The sequence below is a fragment of the Anas acuta genome, chromosome 2 (genome assembly GCF_963932015.1).
Source record: "Anas acuta chromosome 2, bAnaAcu1.1, whole genome shotgun sequence".
In the NCBI taxonomy this organism is placed as follows: Eukaryota; Metazoa; Chordata; class Aves; order Anseriformes; family Anatidae; genus Anas; species Anas acuta.
Genome location: NC_088980.1, coordinates 112,622,444 through 112,648,298, shown reverse-complemented (window position 1 = coordinate 112,648,298; position 25,855 = coordinate 112,622,444). Strand labels below are relative to the sequence as shown.

Below are 25,855 nucleotides of genomic sequence, written 5' to 3'. Positions count from 1 at the left end.
ATGTACTGAAAGTAATCTTCAACTGATTCTTCTTTTTCTGGTACTGAGTAGTCAGTGTTGTGTAGCCTGTGGGATTTAATAAAATCAGAGACAGGACCACTGAATGCTTCTTTCTGTAACCCTTGAGTAGGGCACGTGCTTTATTATGCTTCCTGCCCACTTTTGACATTTTAATTCTGAAAATAGTGGCTTTTCTTCTTCACAAGGTTAGATGTAATTCCTGTTGTACTCACAGTAAGTTTATATTTTCCAAAACAATGAAAACTGAGTTTTTGTTTTACTGTTCCCATGGTATTGCAGTGTAGTAGGACACAAAAAAAATTGTCTGAAGTTGCTTTGTGAAGTTGAGAGTGTATAATAACAATTCTGAGTATATTGTGTGTTAAAATTATCAGTAATATATTTCTTGGTGATTAAATCTCTTTTTCTCTCTCTCTCTAGTCAGTAAGACCTACTGATTATAAATCAAAGACCAAGAAGCAACTTGGACCACTGTTAGCAACTGCTGAAGATGCAGCAGGTATGTTACAGTTATTTCATGTTTAGCATTGTGAAAGACTTTCACTTTGTTTTGCCCTTTGGAAGTTGGCTTAAAATACTGTTTATTTTCTTCTATTATTGTAATTAGAACCTAATTTTGGTTAAGAGACACAGTCTTGGTGCTGTTGTGATTAGACTCTTCTCTTTACCTAGAGCGACAGTTCTGCAAAACTACAGGAACTTAAGCTGTTGCACTTGAACAGATTGGGGAGTATCACTAGTGCTGTATATAGCGTGGGTTCTAGCAGGAACAGGATATTTAAATTCTTCACATTTTTCAGAGAATGGAATGAAAAACAACCCGTAACTGTCTAGATAGAGGGTGAAATGGTTCTCTTCTCCTTGGAGACAGACAGGCATGAAAAAATACGTATTTTCCAAGTATAAGCAATAGATGGTAAAACAGGATGTTGTCAACCTACTTTCACAGTCTTCTACATGTACCTGAATCTGTTTAATACTGTGATTGAAAAAAGAACTCTAGGCATAATAAAGAGGAGGAAGGACAATACTGTCTGCAATTCTTTCACTTTTCGAGTCCAGAGGAAAAGAAAGAGAGGGCAGTGTTTTCTTCAGTTTTTGTTTCTACTTGCTCCAGCAGCACTAGAGCTGCCTCTTAGGGTTAAAATACTGAGAACCTTTTGTTGACCTTTTGGGGTTTAAAATTATGCTTTTCCAGACTTCTGAAAATAACCTGTGTGTGTTCATGTTGCAGGCAGGAGGAGATGCAGGTGTTTCTCTTCTGCACCCCCTGCCTTATTTCAAATCCCCACTAATTGTCTAAATTTCCATCTGCCTAAAAAGCTGTGGTAGTAGAAGTAGAATTTGCTGCTTTGTTACGATTACTGATTCTGAATGCTCAGCTACTAAGCATTAAACCTTTTCTCTTTGCTTTCATTATTAAATACTGTGGAGAAAGGTATTCTGTGTTTTTGAACTGAGAAATTTAAATTTAATAGCTATTCTTTGTTACTCCTGAAACTTTTTTTCTCTCAGGACACAACTGGGAAGTCATCTCTACTGATGGTGTACTTTTATTCAATTGTTATTTGTTGTATAAAGTGAGAGAAATCCATACCCAGAATCTGAGGACAAACTTTATTTAAACCATTTATGGTTTTAAAAGAGCATATGTGGGAGGATTAGGTCTGTGTGTAGAGAACTGTATGTCAGACAATCGTTATTTGTCCTAACTCTGCTGAAGGACTGATTGATAGCCTCTCTGTATAAAAAAGAAAAAATTATCCTGGAGAATCAAAATGAGATTAATGCATGTATGTGTAGGAAATAAATGTAAGTTCCAGTGTTAATTGCTGATGCCTGGTGATAGAACTGATGACTTTTTTCCAGTTCAAAAACAATATAGCTTAATTTTTAAGGATTTTAAATTTAACAATATTACATTTCTAGAGCAATCTAAAACTTTGTAATTCTCTTTAATAGGATCTGCTGCTGAAAGCTCTAAGGAGGCCGAAGACATAATATGGACCTCTAGTGGCAGCGATTTTTCAGATAATGAAAATAAAACATTGATTCCAAGGTTACACGGCAAAAAAAGCCTCACTGAGAAAATAGAGAAGTCACAAAGCAGACATGATTTATTGTTAGAGGACAGAAGTGATGAAGGTAAGTTCAAACACAAGCAGATTTGTCAAGGAACCTTCTGACAACTTCAAGTGCTGTAATGAAAATACCTTGAGGTCATTCTGGCAAAATGACATGATTTAAACAAAATGGGATTAGATTATTTGGAGGGTTTTTCATCAATTTCATTTGAGCATAGCATAACCTCTTACTATAACTTATGTATTAAAAAAAAAAAATTAAACTTTAGAGTGAAGATGCCTGAACAGTTTATACCCAGAGTAAAATGTGTTAGCTTTTTTTCAATATATTGTGGTTTATTTGTTCCATTTCCCTTTCTGTGCTGTTATTTCCATCTGGGTTGTAAATATCTTCCTCTGCCCTTGCTGTCTGCGTTTACTGAATAGCTGTGGTAGGCTTTGCAGCTGCAGATAGCATCATTTTCTGTGGCATGAGTTTTCATTTCAGTACACAGTATTCCTTGTATTCTGTTAGCTGGATTGTGCAAGCAACCATGACTTTTGTTCCTGGGGCCTACTTTCAGTTTCATAGAGCAGGGGTTGATGAGGAGAAATTGATTAAAAGTGCAGCTGAAGACAGAAATCTTTGTGTGATCTGTTATATAAATTAAGATATTTAATTTGCATTAGAACTTGTTAAGAAGTATTTTCATTGTGACTACTTCAGCTAGATCTTCAGTGTTACAACTTCAGATCCTCATTATCTGGCAAAGTGTTCACAGAGCACTGAGATGAGCAAAGGAATAGACTGACTTTGTGTGTAGCTCTGGTTGTGCACTTTCTTTGAGTTTAAAATACTCAGTCTCCCTACTTCTTTCACCCTTGTTTCTGTCATAGATTTTATATTGTTATTGATATATCTGATAGTTGTCTGTTCTAATTCCTAATTTTTTTCCTTCTTGAATGGAAAGACTATTCACTTTCTAGACTGTAATCTAATGGTCACCAATCTTTCAAACCTGCCATTAACAGCATTGGCTTGCACTTGTCCCTTTTTTTGTCCCTTATTGTGCAGTTTACTAACAACAAATATGTCATGCATATTTTTATTTTGAGACATTATACAGACAGGGACACCAAGCTTTTCTTTTCTTTTGTTTGTTTCTATTAATTTATCCTAAACAATCTTCCGTGTGGTGTGCTTAGAGGTTTGGTTTGCATTTCAACTATTTTTTTCAGTTCTGCTCTGGGGGTTACTACTCATAGCAGATGTTCACTTACATTGGCTTTTTAGCTCTTCAAGGTCATGGTCTGACATGTTTGCTTAAAACAGTTAATTCCAAACAAGTAAACTTGGAAAATCTAATGCAACTGAACAACAAACACAGACCACCACTACCACCAAAAAAAATCCACATAACTAAAACTGAGGAAAATTAATCATAACTAAACTAACTACTTACCTAAGTAGTTAAAAATATTGCCTCCTTATTGGTCAGTACTTTGAAAAACTTCGGATTTTTTATCTTCACAGAAGCTTCTATTGTCTGCTGGTAGGGTTCAGGTTTTACTATGAGGCACAGGATCACAAAATAGTTCAGTATAGAGACTGGTTAAGTGTATACAGCAAAATAACATTGCATTTTTCCCAATGTAGGGATAATTAATATTTTACTTTGTTTAAATTTGTATTTATGAATAATATATGGATGAATAAGAAAAAAATATTTTTGCATGTTTTTTTTAGATGAACCAGAGTTCATTGACTGGGAGAAAGATAGTGATTCTACAGATAAATTTGATGGATCAGAAAAAGATGACAGCTCACTGGAGATATCGGACTCAGACTCCTGCACAAATCTTAATTCTCCGCCTGTCAAAGAGGAGAATGATGAGCCCTATAATGTAAGAAACTGTTTGTTTTTTTAAAAAAGATTCTTCTATAGCTATGTAGTGTATAGTGACACTCACAAGAATGTCAAGGTATTTTCTGACTGCTGAACCAACGATGTCCCACGCCTAGAAATTGGTAGTGTGGTCACTGAGTCACAGAATTGCTGAAGTGGGAAGGTACCTCTGGAGATCATCCAGTTCAACCCCTCTGCTCAGAGCTGGGCCTGATAGAGCAGGTTGCTCAGGGTTATCTGGCTGGGTTGCAAGCATCTCCAAAGATGGAGGCTCTACAACTGCTCTGGGCAACCTGTTCTAGTGTTCAGTCACTCTCTGAGTAAATAAGTTCGTTACATTTAAATAAATTTTTATTGTATTTCAATGTGCACACACAAAAGTGATCAAATGGATAGATTTCCTACCAGAAATTTGATCTGGATTCTTTATAGCCCCATCTAAATGGTGCTGCCTTTAGAGAGCTGATGTCCAGATTTCCTGTAATGTGGTGGGTCAGACAACTACCTATTTCTCTGGTCTCTCTTCCACCCTCTGAGGTGAGCGTAGTGTCTGCCTTTTGGCCTGACCGTCTCCACAGGCACCTCTGAGGAGGAGAGAGGAGGCGGTCACCGCCTGCTGCTGGATGCTGCAGGCTGGATGCTGCCTGCCATGGCAGCCCCCGGAGCCCCGCAGAGCCGGCAGAGGGCACCAGAGGCCGGGCTGCGAGCAGTTCCCTCCTCCCGGGCAGCAGGGAGGCTGGCCAAGGTGTATTTCCATCTATCTAATCAGAGAGGCTTCCTTAACGCGGGTGGCAGCGGGCACGGAAGGAAGTTCTGCCTGCAGACCGAGCCGTGGCCAGGTTCCTCACCCAAGCAGTCAAATGACAGGGACCGGCTGCCTTTGGGAGCATGTCTTCTTGTTGCAGCCAGAGGCTGGAAATAGCCCGGTGGAACTGGACATCCTGTGTTATGGCACGCTGCCGTGTTGACACATGTGACCTGGCTTTGGGCTGTCTGACGTGGATGGTGGTAGCAATTTAGCATCCGTAGCTCAGAGTTCACCATGGGTTAATTGAGTATTTTTCAGGTTCTTGAAGAGCTGATTTAAAATAACACAAGTCTTGGACAGCAGTGTTAGAAGAGAACATGCAGTCCATATAAACCTTGGGAAAATAGACCTGGGATTTACGCAAGCCCTAAAAGTCCCTCTTCTGTTATACCAGCGTGATTTACTCCGCTGCAGATGGAAGGTTGGGTGAATGCTATGAGACACTTCAATAATAGTAAATAGTGCTCAGGAGAGGCTTCATTTAGATGCAACCATACTAAAATAAACAGGTTTTAACCTTAACCAGAATAAGCTATGCTACTACAAAATCTGTGGGGAAATTGGGAATCTCAGGATCCTTTTTCAGGTTTTTCTTTCCAAGTCGGAGTGCCACGCTGTGGGAATTTCCATGGGTGGTCAGCCTTACCAGTAAACTTTCTTCTGGGAATTTGGTGTATGCAGGAGGTTAAAGCCCCAGCGATCACTGTCATTTGCATTCTTTGCTTTGCTTTACTTCAGATATGCTATTTTCCTAGGAAACATTGCAGGCAAGCTGTTTGAGAGGATTCCAAGAGCGAACACAAAAGAAGTGTTCACTATAGGAGGTCATTTGCTGTATGAGTATTCTTCAAAAAGGCCTCTTAATTTTGTGGCCTAGTTCATGGTGGGGAAAGGAAAAAGAGCCAAATGTTGATATATCATCATTTTTGTGGTATTTACTAAATCTCTGGAACCTAATGGAGTGTGTGGATAATCAAAAGACCATGAAATTTATTTTACCCCACTTCAAAATATGCCAAATACCAAGAGGTTCTAGAGGTTTAGGACTGCTGCCAAATATCTTTATTGTAGTATTTACCCATGGTAAGAGCGAGATAGGTTTCTACTGGGAAATGAATAACTTTATAGCTGTTTTTTTCCCTAATATACCAGTAGATCTAATTTGAGAATTACTTCTAGTCAATTAATTACGTAGAACAACTTGATGTGTTGTTTCAGTATGAGGGTAAAACTCTTGTTTCTGTGTCAGGTGTAAAACTACAGTCCCACTTCAGTTTGTGTTCCATCTTAAGTCCCTGTGCAGTGTCTTTCTTATCAGCTAGCAGCCTCTGACGTGTAAAGCTACTTGACAGAGGGTAATGAGGAAGGCAAGTTGAATCTCGTCTTGTGGTGAGCAACTGTTAGTTAATTTTGGTTCAATCCAGAATTATTGGGGGGGGGGGGAAGCTATGAAAATACAACATGATCATGCTTTGCTTTCCTTTGTGTCTCGTTCAGGGATGGAATTTCTCATGCGTCACCATTTACTTAAGGTGATAAAGAACAAAGGTCTGGCAAGACCTGATGCCAGAAGATTTTTGTTTCTCTGCTCTGCTACCTCTGAAGGATGCCCAATTGCCCTTTTTCTTGGGGACTGTGGTGCTCTGAATAAAGATTAACCATTAATGATGATTTTTTAGCATCCATGTTTTCCAGAAGAGCACCATCTAATCACCTCAAAATTGGTCTAACACAGTTCTACGCATTGGTAATAATTACTTTTTCCCTGACTTGTGCAGAGGCCTTGTCTAATGTGCTGAGGAACCATATTTTGTGAGAATGATTAATATCTGAATTATATTTGATTTATTAATATCTTAATGTTGGGGATTATATAAGATCTCATATTTATTAAATGGTTTGAGTGAGAAGGGATATCAAAGATCCCTCAGTTCCAGCCCCCCTGCCGTGGGCAGGGACACCTCCCACCAGACCAGGTTGCCCAAACCCCATCCAGCCTGGCCTTGAACACCCCCAGGGATGGGGCATCCACAGCTTCTCTGGCAGCCTGTGCCAGTCCCTCACCGCCCTTACAGTGAAGAATTTCCTCCTAACATCTAATTTAAATCTCCCCTTTTTTTTTTTTTTTAGTTCAAAGCTGTTACCCCTTGTCCTATCCCTACACCCCCTGACACTGAGTCCCTCCCCAGCTTTCCTGCAGGCCTCCTTTAAGTGCTGGCAGGCTGCTGTAAGGTCTCCCCATGGCCTTCTCTTCTCCAGGCTGAACAACCCCAGCTCTCTGTCCCTCTTCATAGGAGAGGTGCTCCAGCACTCTGATCATCTTCACGGCCCTCCTCTGGACTTGCTTTAAAAGGTCCACATCCTTCTTGTGCTGGGGGCCGCAGAGCTGAAGGCAGCACTCCAGGTGGGGCCTCACGAGAGCAGAGAGGGAGAATCACCTCCCTTGCCCTGCTGGTCATACCTCTTTTGATGCAGCCCTGGATAGGATTGCCCTTCTGATCTGTAAGCACACATTGCTGGCTCATGTTGAGTTTCTCATTACCCAGGTTCTTCTCCTCAGGGCTGCTCTCACTCCATTCTCTGCCCAGCCTGTATTTGTGCTTGGCATTGCCCTGACCTAGATGCAGGACCTTGCAGTTGGCCTTGTTGAACCTCATGAGATTTGCACGGACCCACATCTCCAGCCTGCCCAGGTCCCTCTGGATGGCATCCCTTCCCTCCAGCGTGTTGACTACATCACTCAGCTTGGTGTCATCGGCAAACTTGCTGAGGGTGCACTCGATCCCACTGACAAAGATGTTAAGTGTAGTGTTGGTCACAGTACTGACCTGAGGGACACTGATGTTCTAGTGCTGTTGTAGGTGAGCTCCTGTCTCCTGCCACACTGGGAATTTTCTCTGTCTCTGTGTGCTGAGTGGCATCTCCTTCCACACTTCAATCCCTCCTTAAAACATTCTCTGTAACTTTAGCGCTGGCCTACTTTTAGTGATACAGAGTATATAATTCCTGTGTCTCAGAGTATTCTTTTTATCCTCTGTATTGTATCTCCTTACTGGTTTCTTACCGATTACCAGATGTGCTTACTTTCTATAGAATCATTAAGGTTAGAAAAGACCTTCAAGATCATCTGGTCCAACCATCACCCCACTTCCAATGTCAAATATGCAAGGCAAGAGAGTTATCCCAGAATGGCATGAAGGAGAGGTTTTTGCCCTTTGTATAGTTAAAGTATGGCAATTAGGCATCCTTCTGTACTTGCTATGCAGCATTAATAAAGCTTAAGTTGTTACTGTTGACACTCTTTGTTTCAGAACACACAAATAAGCTTGCCTGCTAATCTTGGTGTCTGATGTGGCTGAAATGTATCAAAAACACATGATTAAAAGCTTGTTTCTTTTAAATACAGATTGAGTGGTAATAACCCCAAAGTATCTTGCTGTATGATCATAGGCAGTTGAAGAGAATCACCACATTTTGTTTCAAAACTTCGTTAGATGAATCAGCACTGTGCTGTCACTCCTCTGTGCTGCAGCCTGTGTACACTGATACTGCAAGATTTGATGTGATGTTTGTGTAGAGTTGTGCAAAAGTTAATTATCAGGTTTTCTGCGAGTGAAGGGAACAAATTATTTGGGAATTTTTTCCTACGTATGGGTGTATGTTGATTTGTCTTATATCTGAGGTCTTCCCATCTGCCAAAATTGGGTCCAATCAGTTGCTTAATATGTTGATTTATTGCTGTCTTTTTTTTTTGAAAGACTTTCTCCCTCTATGGTGTTAAAAGGGGGGATTCAACACACAATGGTATTTTGAAGAGATCCTTTTAAGAATGATTAGAAGAATCATGCATGGCCAAGATTTCACTAATATTTTTGGCCCTGCTTTTATATGTCCTTGTTCCTTGATCCATTACAATGGTAATTAGGACTATCATTGGCTCGGTAATTAGAATGGAGTCTAGAACTATTGTTGTGTAACAGAACTTAAAATAGGTTATCTCAAGGCAAGGAATCGTTATTATGGCAGATGGAATTTGTGTCATCCTGTCAGACTGATGACTCTGCTGATAAAGGATGCTGGTACAACCGTGTTGTTGCAAACAATTACTTTTGTCAGTCCATTACCAAAGGAAGCTGGCTAGAATATACACAAGAACGTGCACAAGCTCACTATTTCTGAAAGTGTGCTTCATGGGGTAACCCAGACTGGAATGGGCTCGGGGTGTCTCTGATGCAAGCTGCTCAAAGCAGGCCGAGGTGCAAGGTCAAGCAAGGTTGCTTAGCGCTTTATCCGGTGCAATCTTGGAAAACTCTTAAGCATGGCACTTGCACAACCAGTCTGGGCCATGTCCTTCTTCCTTCTCTGCCTGCTTCTTCCCTGTCTACCCTCAAAAAAAGTGAACCTTGCTTTTCTGGGTGGAACTGGTGTCTTTTAGCAGGGCTCCTGAGGTGGACCTTTTAGCAAGACCTATTAGTTAAGACTGCAAGTCAGCAGTAGTGCAGGAACAAATGCCATTTGTGTTCATGTTGGTGAGGTGGAGCGATTTATGCACGGACTGCTGAACAAAACTGAAATTGTGTGCCAGCTGCTTTCTGCTGCAGGCATGCTGCTGCATCTGGTCATCCAGAAAGGAAACCTCAAAACTTTTTTCAGAGTCATAGCTAATGGCTCCCCTCTCAGCATGCTGTTTCAGTGATTTGCTCAGGTTATCAGAAGAGAAAACTGCATGTTTCTGAGTGAGCTCCAATCTCAATTTAGCTGAATTGTCTTGTTACCTTCCTTGGCAATGGTGCAGGCAGCCCTGTGAGTGACTGGACACTGTCTTTTCTGTTTTGTTGGATGCTGTAGGGCCATGGTGTCCATTTTGCAGGAAGCTTTTCACCACAGTTGTCATCTATGCTGTGTGCTTGCATATGTGTTTGTGTGACCTTGCATGTGATCCACTGTCCCCAAGGTAGCGGGGCTTCCTTAAGCTTAGTTGGTGAAATTCCCCGTGTGGTTTATTAACTAAATACAAAAGAGCCCCGAATCCCACGTCCTGGGTGTACCCGATCTGACGAACTGCAGGAGTTACCGCAGTGCCATAAACAGGCTTTAGCCCCCTCTGCCTTGTGCTGCCGTTCCAAGGCTGTGTTTTCACGTTCCCAACTCGGGGCTTTTCGTGTGCACTAATCCAGCTCCTCCGCTTTGTTTAAGTTCAGGCCGCAGCTGGGCCGCCTGGTCTTTCTTGCACAGCTCTGGAGAGCAACAACTTGAAGCACAGCTGACAGCGCTGATATCTCTGCCGACACGTATCGAGTGCCCCCCTCACTGCCGTCTTCCCCTCTTCATCCCCCTCTTCCCCACATTCGCTTTTTTTTTTCTTTTTTTAAACAAGACCACAGTGGCCTGTGGTGGTTTTCCTGTGGCTGCATTCCACGGGAGGGATCTGGGTTTTCTCAGGCCTGGCACCTCTCAGCAGTGTGCCGCTCCCCAGAACATTGCAGAGGGGCTTCACGAGTGTTAGGAGAAGCAAGGGGCTGTATGCTTTGCCCTGACCTCAGGCTCAAGAGGTGAAGCAAAGAAAGAGGGTCTCACGTGTCTCCTTTCCATAGCCTTACGCCAGAAGAGGCTATAGGAGAGGGTGGAGCATGCACCTCTGGGAGCAGGACAAGGCTAAAGCCAGGAGAGTTAATGACACCAGTAGGAGACTGAAGGCCTTGGTCTCATTTCCCCACCTCTGACAAGACTCTCCGGATAATTTGTGAAGAGTTTTGCACTCTGCGAAGAATCACGAGGACAGTGAGAAAGCTGCTGGGTTTTGTTTTGTCTAAATCTGCCTTCCAAACTCATTCCTAACAATGCGCCTTGGGACTCCTCAGGCCAGATTGGAGGAGAGATTAGTTGGAATCTGTTTGAAATCCTTCTTGAGGCAAATGGTGGAAGAAAAAAAAAAAGGAATACATAGGCTCAATCTTAGCTGTTTGTTCTGATAAATATACTTTCTAAATACTGTGGGTCTGGAAAGAAACCAAAACAGAGGAGCCAGAAACATCAGCTAATGGCTCCAATTTTGTTTCCATCCACACAAAGGGGTCTGTGTATTGCAGGCTGAGCTTTATGTCTAAAAGATTTTTGAGTTCGTTTAACAATTCCTGTTTGAATATGTCTCATGGGCCATTACTTTGTTTTAAAAATAATTTTATAGTGGTCCCATAGCTGTTTGTCACCCACTGTGCTAAATCATTGCGTCAGATGAAGGACCGAATACATCAGAAAGTAAAATGCTCTTTTATCACCAGGCATGTTTGTTGCATCCAATGGTGGAAAAAACGTTTCTTGTCCATTTAAGGTACCTTGAGTGATTGCAGGCTGTGCCTGTTCGCAGGCTGAACCATACAGGTCTGGCAGGTTGTCACAGCACTACAGGAAAGACATGTATGCGTCCATCTGAAAAAATAAAAGCATGTGTAATGCTATCTATAGAACAGTGTTAAGTAAAAATAAGAGATTGCATGTCTAGGGTCATCCAGTTGCTGGTAGAATAAGTCAAGCATGACGTTTACCAAATTCACCCAATTATCCCTTCATTTTAGATACCATTTTGTTTCTTTTCACTTTTCACAAAAACAGAGCCATTCCTCTTCTAGTAAGGGTTATTGATAAAATCTACTGAACTCTGAAGATCTGGACATTAAATTTAGAATACCTTGGAAAACACAGGAAGATCAAAGTTTAGAAGCTGAGTGGCTATTAAAAAAACCTCCACAGGTTTTTCAGTGTTCTGCCTCTCTTTAATGGATGAAGGTCTTGTATATCTGTCTTTGTTTTTATCTTGGATGGAAGAAGGCAGCTATGTGGGGGGTTCTTTGGTTTTTGTTGTTGTTGTTTTGTGTGTTTTGTTTTTAGTTTGTGCTGCTGTATCTGTGGATTGGAAGGAATGCAGCTTTGTGGTATGATATGGAAGAACAGGACGTTTGTTCCTGGCTCCCACCACAACGTGGAAACTTGTTAGATAAGAGGAGTAAATGAGATCAGAACAAATGGATTAAAGCTGAAAATGTTCATGATAAAGCTTAAAGTTGGAAGTAGGAACTTGTGGGTGGGGGGAGGCTGGCTTTCCTGGGCACAGCGAGGTGGTACTGGGGTGGAGTGAAGTCCTGCCGCTCATAGCCAGTTTGGCAGGGTCTGTGTCATGTTCTGTTGCTCTTGCTTTGTGATAAACAGTTTCTAGACAAACCTCTGAATCATCTGCAGATGACAGCTCAGATCTACCATTCTTTTGTTATCAGGACACTTGCATTCCAGACTAATAACCCTGGTGACTGATTAACCCTTTCTGTGGGGAAGCCCTGTGGAGATGGGCTGGAACTCCAGATCTCTTAAAATGTTGGAGAAGACTTTGCCTTACTCTGTGAGAATCTCTTAGCATACTCACCACAGGTGCCAGCTGTGTGTAACATGCTCCTCACTTTTTGTCTCTAACATGTCACTTTGCCTCCAAGCTAGGGCAGCAGCCCTGACTGCCTGATGACTTTGTCTTCCTGTCATCCATCTCTCTGAAAGCTGTTACTTCATAAAGTATCTCTCCTGCTACTTACAGCTTCGGCCCAGCCTTTTTATCCACGCTTTTTTGAACACATGAAGATGCTGCACCTGATGCTCTATTCACTGCTCAGTCCCATCACAGGGGCATGTTTTTTGACTCAGTCCCAGTCATCCTCCACCCACTCAGTCTTCTCTTCCCACCTCGGTCACTGTTTCATTCACTTGTCCCCATTCACCCTGACCTGGTCACTGCTCAGTCTCAGTTCACCCATTCTCTCTTGCCTAATACAACCATTTTGTTCCATGTCACCAAATATTTTCACCTGGTAGCCACCCTTCAAAAAGGGCAGCTGCAGCAGCTCCTCACATCAGGTGCTTTAGCAGTGCAGTGCTGTTGTTGCACCCTCCAGTGTTATGCATGTGATTTTTCTTATCTACATGCATCTTTCTCCTTACATCACATCAATAGAGAAAAACCCTGATCTCCCTTTGTGTGAATCCCTGCGGGGGCTGCTGAGAAGTTTGGCTCTGAGAGGAAATGACTTGGTGTTCTGCAGACCCCTTCGTGTGCACAGAGAAGGAACCAGAGGAGCTAAGTGAGAAAAACAGACCGGAGCTGTCTGTATGTGAAGGTGAACATGATGGGTAAAACAGCTTCAGACAAAATAGTCATGGATGAAAAGGGGTGAGGTTTCTACTGGAGCTTAGATACTCTAAAAATATGCTTTAAAAAAAAATAAATTGCAACTTAAAAAAAAAATCCATTAACTTTCAACATCCACTGTATTTATGGGTAGTAGTATTAGTGTTAACAAAAAAAGCAGTGGAAGCAGGAAAGATTCATAGAAAGTTGGTAATAGTGATCAGATTTATGGAGTGTTTTCTGCATGAGAAGAAATTTGGTATAATAGAAACCTTCAGCCTGAAGGAGATCCACATGGAGAGGGCATGAAAGAAACCCGTGAATCACAAATAAGTAGGAAGTAGTAAATGAAGTGACAAGCTCCGGTATAGAGCTAGGTGTATAGTTTCATCAAGTGAAACCAGCAGGTCGAGTCAGCGTTTAAAAGGAGATTATTCATCCCACCATATGTGATTGAGCCACAAAGCTCCCTGCCACAGGGTGATGTGGATGCCAAAAGATTACATGGGTTCAAAACTAATTGGACAAATTCACAAAATAAATCTGTTAAGGATTAAATACAAAGATAATGCCTCCAGTTGAAGCTGCAAACTGGAGTAAGGGAGGCTGTCCTGTGGCAGCTTTGCCACATGTTTGCCCTGTTTCAAACTCGCCCCTAAACATCTGACATAAACCATTGTCAGAAACAAAATGGGATAGAACTATCCCTGGTAGATTCCTGTACAGCTACTCCCATGTTTGTATGCTGTGGGCTTTTCAGTGTGTATGGATTTTGTCCTCTTTCCATTGCCACCCTTGGTGCTTCCTCTGTAGAGCAGTTGGGAAGTCAACATACCAACAGGTGATGCTGCAAATGAACCTTCTCTTGATGCAGTGCAGTTGGTTCCCTTATCAGCTTTAGTCCTGTCACCTGCTGCTCCATGTGGCAGTCTTTTTTTCCTTGTAGTCTAGTTTATGCTTATCTCACATTTCTTATAAAGTTTTCTAAACAGACATAGGGTTGGAAAGGAGCCTTTGAGACAGCACAGATTCTGTAGAGGGTGGTGGCTGTAGCCAATCTTGCCTAGAGAAGCATTTAGCTTCCCTGGAGTGAGCTGCTGATAGACTTCACAGACTCTAATTTTTTTTTTTTAACTTAGTTGAATGAGGGACAAGTGCAAAGGTATTTTTTCCTTTCCTCCCAATTTGAAATCTCTTATTTTTATGATTAATTGGAAAAGTGCTATGGTTTTCATTTTCAAACGTGTATTTGTTGAAGTATGCTGAAGCATCATGAAATTGAAACTTAAAAAAGCGTTACTGAGTTGCATTGGGAGCCTGGTGTGTTCCAGAAATAAAGGGATCTGTCTAGGATGCTAGGATATGAAGCACTCTGGGATCTTCAGGAATGAGAGAGCAATATAAGTACCAGTATAGGAAAAAAAAAAAAAAAATATTAATCCACAATACTGAACCTTCTTTCTGGGATAAACAGGATCATTTTTGGAGCATGCATGTGAATGTGTGATTGTATAATGGTGTGAAATAAAGTTGGAAATAGGTGCATAATTCTCTAAAGTAATAAGCATGTGTTATTAATAAACTGATGACGCAGGATTATTATAGTGGGGATTTATCTCTATCTTTATACAAAAAAGAATTGTATTTCATATCACCCTATTATTCTTTGCAGGCACGTACAGAGAAAAGAATTAACAATATTACAGGCAGTAACATAACAGCATTACAGAGCTGCTTGTAAAACTGCAGTGTATAACTGTATACTGGGAAACTTTGCCAACAGCGAACTTTAGCTACTGCGTTCTGCCTTTACAGGACTCACCGGGATCATTCTTATAATGTAAGAGTTGTTGTATGGCATTTATGTACTGGTGTAAAAAGGAGGGGTCCGGGCAGCCCTTTGCACTAGGAAGGCACTTTGGCATGAGCATCAGCCTGTAGTTATCAGAGGAAAGGAGGGGAAGAAAAAGGGAAGAAAGACATATTTGCCCTCTTACGTAGTTTGGGGGGAAGGATAAGCTGAAAAATATCAAAATGTATGTAGACCTTTCAAAGGGTTAGAGCATTAGCACAAATTTAGGATGAGGAAGTGAAATGGGGCTTAAAACTGACATTCTCGTGCTTTAAAAAGTGAACTGAATGACAGATTGTAAGATTGTCAGCTTAAACAAAAACAAAAGCAATGTTTTTACAAGAAACAAATCTGGAAGGAAAAAAGTGTGAGAGTGATTATTCCCATCTACTTTTTAACCTTTAGATGCACTTGAGGTTCATTTTCCACAGTTTTTTTCATGTGTGAACAGTAGAACTAGATTTGTAGCATATGTTATTTTTGACTCGTGGTTTATATCACTTGTGATTTAAAAGGTCCTGTGATTACTTTTCTGTAAGAGCATTTTATAGTTTAAAAACTTGGTACTAACCACAGGAGCTGTGGATGGAAAAAGTTGCTAAGTGGGTGTCAGAACGGGGCAGAAGATTCCTTTCTTACGTGGTTTTGCAATTTTAGATACACGGTTCCCACAAGTATTGATGGCTCCTTACATCTGATGAGCTCAGAAGAGAAACTTAGGCCTGGCAAAATGTCTGTTTTGCCTTATTCAGTGTCTTAAAACACAAAAGGAAGCATCACTTTCGCTGCTGATGAAGATGAGTTGATTCATCACTCTCGTGCAATATTTTTCACTGAGACTCATACGAATCTCCTCTGTTGCCTTCGTGTGTGCTGAGTATTTAGAAATATTTAAGTTAACATTGTCACAGCACAGGTCATTGTGTGGGAAGCTAAATGGAAGAAATAATTGGAGGAATAATGGAAGGGAAAACTAAATCATGATTTTACATCATATTAGCAGGTAACATAACTTTTTTGCCACACTTGTGCTGTGCAAGCCACTTACTAAAGACAAGAATGACAGATTTAAAGTATCTCTGTCATTCTGTATTAACTTAAAGCACTCCACATCACTTTTTGTTGTATGTATAACCTAGCAACTGCCCTGAACGATCTCAGGTTGGCATTTCTGTGTGTTTAACTTGTGGTTTAATGCAGGAGTTGCTTATGGATCGTGGCTTCCAAAATTTGCTTGTGAAGAGGCAAAAAGAAAAAAAAACTAAATTCTCTGCCTGTGAATTGCTTGGGTGTTTTTTAATGCTACTCAGCTGTTACTTAATTGCCATCAATTAATCTGTAAGCATTTTGGAAAGTGGTGGTGGAAGTTTTCTATCTGTCTTGCATGCTCCAGATGCTCTGAACAGTCAGAAGTAATAATGTAGACAGTCAGTCAGCCCTGACACAGCCATAATCCATGTCGTCATGGCAAAACAGAAAAAGCTAGACTACTGGTGATATGCGTGGTGGCTTATTTTCACGCTTTGAGCAGGGAGGGATGATTTAAGAGACCACTGAATGCTAATTTTTGTTGCTTTGTTGCCATGTGTATTTCAAATGGAAGAACAGCAAATGGATTTAATTTTTATGAGCTTTGCAGCCAGTTGATCATAAAAATTCTTCTTCTGCTTCTTAGCAGAACTGTGCTCCAGTTTTAAAGAGAAGAACATAATGTAGTTTGTGTGTTTTCCCAAACTGGGATGGATGAAATAAATCTCCTTCTAAAGAAGATACCGAAGTGTTAATGGCATTGTAGAGTTTAGCTGGAAGAAAAGCACCTTCCAATGTTTTTTTGTTTTTTTTTTTTTTTCCCCTCTGTCACTATAACTTTTTTTAAGCACTTAATTGCTCAGGCTCTTTAGGTGGCACGAAGTCCTTGCACAGTGGTTGCAACTTATTTGTCTTTTTTTTTTGGTACAGGTCTTAGCATAGCACTCCTTAACTTTCCTGAGGCTTTTTTTAGGCGTTGCAGCAATAATACACGATAATGAAACTAAAATGATCTGAAACCTATGGCTGGTGACCTACCTGTGGGCCCTTCCGATTTCTTTTGTTACTGACAATGAAGTATTAAGAAGTACAATATTACCAGCTATCTGCAGAGTTTGGTTTAAAAAGTGATTAGACGGTTCTCTGAGTTAAAAAAAAAAAAAAAAATAATAATAATAATTAAAAAACACAAACATTGAGCTATGTGAAATGAGGCTACCTTAGGAAGCTCTGGAGTTACAAGTCATTTCACTCTGGAAGAGCATACCAGGAAAGAAATGTTTGCTTGCTTTGTATTTGTTCTTCTCTGTATGCATCTCGTATAGCTACTGTCCCAGGTAGGATGCTGATTTCAGCAAGGCTATGGCCTGATTCATTTTTGCTGTTCTGTCTTTTTTTTTTCTTTTCCTTGAGCTCCACAATTTTTTAATTGCTGCTTTATTGTGCATTTAAGCCCTCAGCTTCCAGAGTCTGGTTAGCATATTATCTTATGTGGCATTCTGCCAATGTTTATGGGATTAAAGCAAAAGGAAGTTCTGGTTTGCTGTTTATATCTAAAATACAGAGTGGATCTGATAGGTTACTTACGAAGTTTCAGTTTCACTCATACCTGATGCCTCAGTCTCTCTGGCACGCTTTAATCTCCATGGATTCAGTTTTTTAAAAAGAATAAGGCTTTAGTTTTTGCTAGATAAAATTAGGCTAATTGCATGTGAAGAAATATAAACACACAATGCTGGAAAAAGTTAGGAAGGAATTCTTTTGTTTTGGGTTTATGTGCCTAACTATGTAGTGCTGCAGTAAGGAGAAAGAATGATACTGTGGAAAATCAAAACTTGCTAAAACTCTTAAAGAGCAAACGAAAGCACGCTAATGAAATAAAAGCATAAGGCAAAAGTGAAGGTGATGGGTTCAGATTTAAAGGAATTAAAAATGGGAATGAAATTGAGTGAAGAAACAGAGCAGAAATTTTATGTAAAGAAGGTGTGGTAAGATTTGTTACCACTGAAACTCCATACAGAATCCAGAGGCCTGATTACTTCTACTGCACTGTTGCAGTGATTGAAATGTTGTCAGGATGAGAAGTGTTTGCTTTATAAAATCAGGCAACCTGCACTAGCTTCTGAAAAACAAAACTACCCCAAAAACCTGAAGCTGCATTTAGTAAAAATAAAAGCATCATGTGTCCCTATGTTTAGCTGGCAATGGACATCATCTCCTTCATGGGAAATAGTAGTAACTTAGATTTAATAAATTGAAAGTTCCCGAATTCGGTATGTGCAGTCAGAATGGTGTAATTTGTCTGCCTCTGCCTGCATTTGCTGTAACCACAGGTCACGTAAATTCTGCCGTTCCCCAGAGGTGGCTAGATGCCTTTTCCTTTTACCTCTTCGCTGTGCTTTTCATCTCGTAATGAGGCATTTCCAGCCCAAAGTGTTACGAGGAGTGACAGATCAAGTGTTATAGAAGAATAACAGAATTAAAATGATTTATCTTTTAGTATTCCAGAAGCAGTGCTAGCCTCGTTCTGCTCTGACGTTACCCTGTTTTCACTTGCCCAGGGACGTGACTGCATCTCAGGTGATGCTACGCTTCCTGTTCCACTGAATTCGTGTCTCTGTGCTGCTTCTGCACTTACGTCTCCCTGCTGGTACCAAGCTGTCCTAGATTCTTTTCGCTGACCCCATAAACGAGTATCTGAACTATGCTGAAAAATGGGGGAGGAGAAATAAGACAAATGTGTTAGGTTGTCAGGTTGCGCAGCGTTACTGACGTGTCCAGTAAGTACTCTTGGCTTTATTATCAAAAGGCCCGACTCTCAAATGAACAAACTGACATGCTAACGGAGCTAAAAGGAATTGCTGGTCTTGAGTATCTGAGCCTTGTTTACGCTTGTTTTTAAGGAGTGACCCATTAGTCTAATCTCCTTTCTTTCAGGTTGATAAATGGTGTTATATTTAAGAAAATAAAATATTCCTCTTGCCTATTTTTTTCCTACCTGACAGGTATGCAACAAGCTGCCATGGTTACTTTTGTACGTATATAGTTAAAGATGGTTTGAGAAGCATTCGTGGCTTAAGACTCAGCTCTACTTTGAAAATGGGGCCGTGCCACTAAAGTTACTGGTGGATAGGTAGGATTTTCTCTTGTGTGCTAAACAAAAACATAAATAGCGTGGTGCAATTGAAAGTTTTAATTCAAACAGTATGCACTGAAATCAAGGAATGTGTTACCCTGCCTTTGGTCCTGGCGCAGCAAATTGCATCCAGTCACTTGAGATTCTCTGAACCACAAACAAAAATACTCCAGGACTTAAACCAAAATGCTTCGTGCTCCAGGGAGGTGAGGTGGTTTAGAAGGGCAACGGGGCACAGGCCTTGCTGGCTTCTGGGTCCAGCTGCAAAATAAGAGGGCTTTTTCTTCATCTTTTAAATGCAGGCGATCCTAACTCCTTGTTGGCTTTTTAAATCCCATTCATAGTCCTGAAGAGGATTAGAAGAAACGATCTTACTGAATATTTGCCTTAAGAATGCAATAAAAAAATGAATCTCGTCCCCTTTGAGTTAATGATCTGGTGCATTTGCTTAGAGGTTATAAGCCACGCTGCGTGTTATTAAGACCAGGAGCCTGCGTGATTGCGGTAAGTGTGTCACATCCTCCCTTCAACTTTGCCCTCCTTGGAGACGCTGGCAGTCTCCCTGCGGTTTGCCCACTGGCCAGCTGGGAGTGGCTCGAGAAAACTTCCCTAACCTGTGGATCTGGTTCTCGAGCAAACTTTCAGACTTAACAGTATCTCGGGACTCCTTGCCAAGCCCCATTTGGAGAGAGGGAAGGGTATTGGGGCAGGCTTTCAACGTTCGGCAGAGAACTGAGCTGTAATTTTGTGACAAATTTAATTGTGTGTGTTCAAATGATGGTGCCACAGGGATTGCTGCTTTTTTCTCTCCCTGACAACCCAGTAAACTCCTCTGTAAACACAAGTCTGCTGAGGAGCTCCCCTCCATGAAAACCTTCCCCCATCTCCAGCACAAGGTAGTGGTTCTGGCTGTGTTCGGAGGGGAGAGCGGGCAGGGAGCTGCTTGGACGTTGAACACGTACAGTGTGAATGCCAACACACGTCTTTGTTCAATAAATCTTAATCCTTCTGTGCCTTCCTGAGGGATCTTTAAAGATAACCCATCAAGTCAAGGCACGTCGTTGGAAATTTACCTGTCTTGATATGAATTCCCTGTCACTTGTGTCATCAGCCATCTGTATATCTATTTGAATGCCTTCCCTTCCTATACTTTATCTGATACTTCTTCAGTTGCCTTCTTCATTCTGCAGTATGACCATCATAAAAACAGTAAATTAGGAATAATCATCTCCACTGTGGCTTCTGTTCTGTGAAGATGTTCGTCCTGTCAAATGGTCATTGTGTTTGCAGGGAGCTTTTGAAGCATCCATTCTTTAAGAAGTCCCATCCCCCACTTTGTCCTGGTCAACTTTTTTCTTTTTTGCGTATGAATTTGCCCTTAGTATATGTACTGCACAGAAGTAAACAAAAAGAGTGTAAGAGTTGTATTTTTCATGCCTTTCTAGATGTTTGTTTGCTTTAAGATGCCGTTACTTAGAAAAAGGCATTTTAAGAATCAAAAAATATAGCCACAAAACATCAAGGGCATAGTTTCTGTCCCATTATGTATTTTTTTTTTATCCTTAGGGCATTACGGGTAAACCACTATAGTACTAGAGCTAATACTATTTTAAGTCACAAGCAGGACTCTGAAAGATGTTTTCAAAGAAGATGACTTCTGAAAGGATTTTCTGTGATACTAAACAGGGACCTAATAACTTCCTACACAAGTTTTATTGTCTCGTTAGCAGTTTTGTTGTAGTTGTAGTAGTAGCTTGCAGTATGTAATAGTTAAGGCAAAAATTCCTCAGTGTAACTTTCACATGTAACACATGCTCCTGATGTTGGAAGACCTGGCCACGGACATGGATCGTCTCCTTGATGCGTGCCTTGAGTGTGTTATCAGAGAACCTGTAAGTAGGCAAAAATGCTGTATTTTTCAGCAGGTGGATGGAGGGTGCTGGATCAGCTACTGGGTCTGTTATCCTGCTTTTGTGTTACTTAGGGCTTGCCTGCAAGGTGCTGTCAGGACATGGATGGGGTCACAGGTGGTGGAACAGGCCCTCCATGGGTGACTGGGGAAAGCCCTCTAAGTGTCTGTGAGCTGTGATCGTGCACCTACAGGTGTCAGATATCCTCGTCATTCCTGGAAGAGGAGGGTGGGATGCAGGAGACAGAAGCGATAACAGAAGGAAAGAGGAAGCAGGACTTGAGACTGGGATTGAGGGGGGGGAGAGGGGGGCAGTCCCAGGGTGAGGAAATGAGGAGAAGCAAGCTCAGATCCATATGTTATACAGAGGAAGTACATCGGGTTCATGGTTCATCAAGTTTATATTGCCCGTCCTTCTACTTGTTTGCTTTTTATCTGGTGGCAGAACCTCAGAATAATCCGTTTGTGAATGACATAACTTGATAGCAGATTATCCCCTATAGAAGCACAGGGTGAGATACCTGCAGTGTCGCCTTTACTTGAAGGTTTGGAGAGGAAGTGAGTCATGAGCAGCTCCCTGCCTTTACAGCTTGTCACTCCCGCCCTTCTCTAGCTGAAAGGTGTGCTGGAATTTTCCAGGTACAGCACCAGGAGAGGTGAGAGGGAGAGCGCGTAGGCTGGGATTTAGGCAGGGAAGGGCTTGTCGTAGGGAGAACTCTTCATTCGCTTCACTTCTGGTAAAGGAAGGAATGCCAAAAGATAAAATTTAAATCAGAGATGGGAAGGGGGAAAAAAAAGGCAGCAGATGTGTTTTAAAACACATCTAATGTCATCTTTGTGTTTATTACCTTTTTATTACCGTTTTCCTTTATTAATTTGAAACATACACTGACTTTTTTTCCTCTCTCCGGCATGGATTTCAACACATTTTTGTGCCCGTGCCAGGAACACTGTGTTCTGTTAAGTCATTTAGTGACGTTGAGCACTGGCCTGAAGCCAAACTGGGTCAAGTTCATTCAAATAAGTTTCAGCGTAGGCTCCACGAGCGGTGTCAGTCCTGTCTTCACATGATAGGTGGCTCTCTTGTGTTAGTTTTCCAAAGAGCTTGGGCTTTCAGGGTTTAAAATTGTTCAGGTTTTTCAGTTTTCTTTCAGGTTTGGGTAAGGATTTGGGAGAAGAAAAAAAAAGCCCCACCTTTCACAAGTCTGTGAGGAGAGAGAAATGAGATGCGCATGGGTTTGCAGAGCAGAACAAGGTCTGCAAGCTGCAGTGTGTGTTTAGTGCTTCCCCTTCTCTGACCACTATTTTTCGTTGGTTTTTTTGACTCTGTCCTTGCAATGATTTTTAATCGGTGTATATTTTGTCCTTAAAGCAGGAGCAGCCGTGAGATTCCAGGGACAAAATCCTGCTCGTGACAAAAATGAAATTCATGAAACGGCACAGAGTGCATGAAAACTTCATGGCTGGGCTAGCTTAACTGCTTCCCTTTCCTACAGGAGTTTGTGTCTTGTTCTTTTAGCCCTGAGGTTTGAGCTACCCTTGAAAATACGGTACTTGAAGAAATCCCTTCTTTCAGGGTGAGCTTCCCATACGCAAGATTGTCTTGTGTTATCGTGTTAAAAAGTCAGATCGGTTTTGTCTGTCTCTTTATTCCAGCTTCCCTTTCAGGGGACTGTTGTTGCTACTTTGCATAGTAGCATACTTTTCCTTCCTGTAACCCTACCACAAATCACACTAGATCCCCTCCCCTCCCCTTCACTTCCAGTAACTGCTCTGTGAGCAATAATTTTGGAACTACTGGCAAAATAAAAGTCTTTGACAAACTCATAAAATCCTTACAACAGGACAGTAGTTGTAATGCCAGAGACATCAGTAAATGGTCTCTAAGACAACTGTTGATACTTAAGTATTTGATGAAAAACCCATTCTTCCATTTGCTTTGGGGTTTATTATTTTTTTTAATTTTAATAGAGAATGAGAACTCAGGGAGGATTTGGTGTCCCTAGAGAGAGGGGACTAATTTTAAAGAGAATGGAGAAGCAAATTTACAAGTCATAATTTAGGTATGTTTTGAGCATCTCTCATTTGCACAGATTAGCTGTTTTATTTTATTTTGTTCTTTTTAGCTGTGCATCAGGTTTCTGTGTCTTGGCTCAATTGGTGTTTGGCTTTTAAGGGAGAGAAACATAGTAGTGTCAGGTTCCCATGATTCAACACCCACTCTTAAGTTACCTGTTGGTGCTTGCTGGCTTATCTTCTCTGTGTGGGAGAGTGGAGGATGATCAGATTTGTGTTCATCACTAGGTGTCACTCACTTGCAATTACTTCAAGTATGTTTCAGGGCAAAAATTAAAAGTTCTTGCTTCCTACCTCACCCAAATTGGGTGTGTGGGGGGGAAGGAAATGGTGTGAAATGTGGGGAAAAAAATTCCCATCCTTCTTTCCCATAAAGCTATTTTATGTTGTTTTGTAATTTTATTGCTTTATAGTATATTTAGATCTACATTTTTGTTATTTGTATAGTTCCACTGATGCAAGAAAATAGACAAAATTTTATCATTGATATTTTTATCCCCAATATTATCAACTGTGGAAGATCTTAAAGAATAGTAGGTAGCACTGTAAAAGATCTGGAAACCTAGATCACTGAATGTTTAGGAAAAAAAATGTGGATGCCAGAACTCCATAAAATTGTTCTTGGGACCTGACCACTAAGCTGTGTTGGGCAAAGGATGGTGATTAAAAATCTGTGCAAGTATAAAGATGACTTATACTTCTGTTATCTAGCAAATTATGTGGAATGTGGTGCATCTGTTGGTCAGCACCCTCCCTCGTCGGGCGGTAAGTACGGGGAGTGTATGTGCAGTTGCTGATCTACAAAAGACTTCAAAATTCTCACATCAGTGCTTACCAAAAAAAAAAATGGTGGAAGTGGGAAGGTTAAACAGTAAAAATCACTAGATTTGTTTAGAGTTGTTGAATGCACACTGAATGTTCCAAGTATTTTATTTCAGGAGAGTTTCCAGAGAGTAAAAGTATCAGTGTGGATAACTGGAAACTTCATTGGCAAGGGTGGTGATTTTTCTTCTCTTGTGCTTCCCACCCTTTCCCTTGCTTGTTCCCCTGAAACGTGATGTCTTTCGTCCAACCCAATTCTCTCGTTCAGTTTGGAGGCTGGGACTGCTGTGGATCAGGATGTTGTGTGGACCCTGCCTCACCTTTCAGGTTTGAGCGAGCTGGGTCTGTGCTATGTCTGCATTTGTCTTGTCAGGAAACTGAATCTCCTGGAGGGTCTCCAGACAGCGCTCACTGCTGAAAGTCTCTGAATTATTTGGGTAATATTGAAATTAGACTTTAAGTATTGATTAAAAAAAAAACGTAAAAGGTTGAAGTTCCTTGTTTTCTCCCTCTCTCCTGTGTAGCCAGAAGTGTTAGTCCAAAAGCTGTAGTTACACACAAAAATCATCTTCTTTATCTTTTCTTATGTGTCAATAGTAGTGGTTATTTGAAGTCAACTACATTTCTGTGAAAGGTGACCTAAGCCAAGGAAGTCCTTCCTGGACGAAAATAATTATTTTTGTGGGTATGGAGTGATGACTTGGTGGATGTAACAATAAAGGAACAAATCTACGGCAGAGCTGACAATACGGCAAGACAGAATAAGATTGTTAGAGCCAGCCTACTCTTGTATGCAAAATATTTGTGGGCATCCATAAAATGAAGTTACATGCTAGCCATATGAACAAGTAAATCCCTTAAGACCTGTGTCAAACCCAATGTTTGCAGCGTCTCAGCTCATATTTAGGCCTTAAACACACCATGAATTTCTTGTGACAGTTGAGAAGAAAACACAGCCTCCGCTGATACCTGTACAGATATGACAGAACTCTTAATCATAAGATTTAGTTTCCCTTCGTGAAGATTATAGGTTAAAAGATTCATCTCCTTGTTCTATCTCGGATTACTAAGTGTTTGTGGCTGTGTGTCACTGTATTTATCTGGTCCGCATGTTGTATTTGAATTTAACTGAGAGTGTGTTTGGATGAATAAAGTAGCATAATTCCCTTCCCTTCCCCTGGAGGAGAGGTGGGTTTCTTTAAAGTATGGAGGCTATTATGACTAACTATATAATTGCACCTTTAATCAGAGTAAAGTATTTTAGATACACGGTAGCCCCATTTGGCCCCTCGGTGTTGAACTGGAGAACATCTCAAGATGCATAGTATGGCCTGTAGTCATCGTCGTCACTTTTAGTCACTCAGCATGGTAAAGCCACCATGCAGGAGTACGCACGGCTGCGTGATTTACTTTTGGGGTGGTGGGGAGGGGAGGGAAGAAAGAGATGCTACTGTAAATTCCTTTTTCTGCCTCTAAATCTGTAAGGACACCAGTGTTTTTCTCTTTTTGCTGAACATTATTTTGCCCACATTCATTGGATTTCCTCTTCCGTTGTCTTGTGCATGGAGGTAGATGTGATTCTGAATACGCAGGGTGAAATTTTTTGTACACCTGGGCTACTCAAGCTTTTGAGAGACTGATGGGTGTAGAAAACAAATAGTTCAATACAGAGTTCAAAGGCATGGCCTGCCGAAATCTTGTTTCCTCTAAACGGTGCTCTAGGTTGGTTTTGCCCTCACAGCCCCTCAAAGACACAGTTCAGCTACCATCTATCCCATTTTAAGCAAGCTAATTGCAGTTCTCTAATTTCTGATACATTGGGATTCATCCTGAGAAAGAAAAATGTGCCACAACTAATGTTTTTGTAACTTACGACTTTCCCCCAACCTGTCTCATGTTAACACCGACACTTCTAAAAAGCCTTGCAAGTGCTGTTTCTTGCAGACTTTAATTATGCTAGCAGCTATTTTAAAAGTAAATCTTTTTGCTCTAGTCTGAATATGGTAACTTCCAACATTTGCTTCTGCTTTGTTTCATATTTTGCCTGATACGTTTGTTTTTC

General features: G+C 41.1%; 1 protein-coding gene across 6 annotated transcripts in view; it reads left to right on the top strand.

The window, feature by feature from the left end:
* The window catches only part of SPIDR (scaffold protein involved in DNA repair), a 202,194-nt gene that overhangs the window by 8,350 nt on the left and 167,989 nt on the right, over positions 1-25,855 (top strand). For all 6 annotated transcript variants that reach the window (XR_011092958.1, XM_068671720.1, XM_068671718.1 and 3 more), the window contains exons 3-5: positions 442-520; positions 1,984-2,166; positions 3,832-3,989. Coding sequence is in view for 5 of the 6 variants with exons in the window: in XM_068671720.1 (XP_068527821.1) it covers positions 442-520; positions 1,984-2,166; positions 3,832-3,989 (420 nt within the window). In the remaining variant the exon portion in view is untranslated. The remainder of the gene's footprint in view (positions 1-441; positions 521-1,983; positions 2,167-3,831; positions 3,990-25,855) is intronic.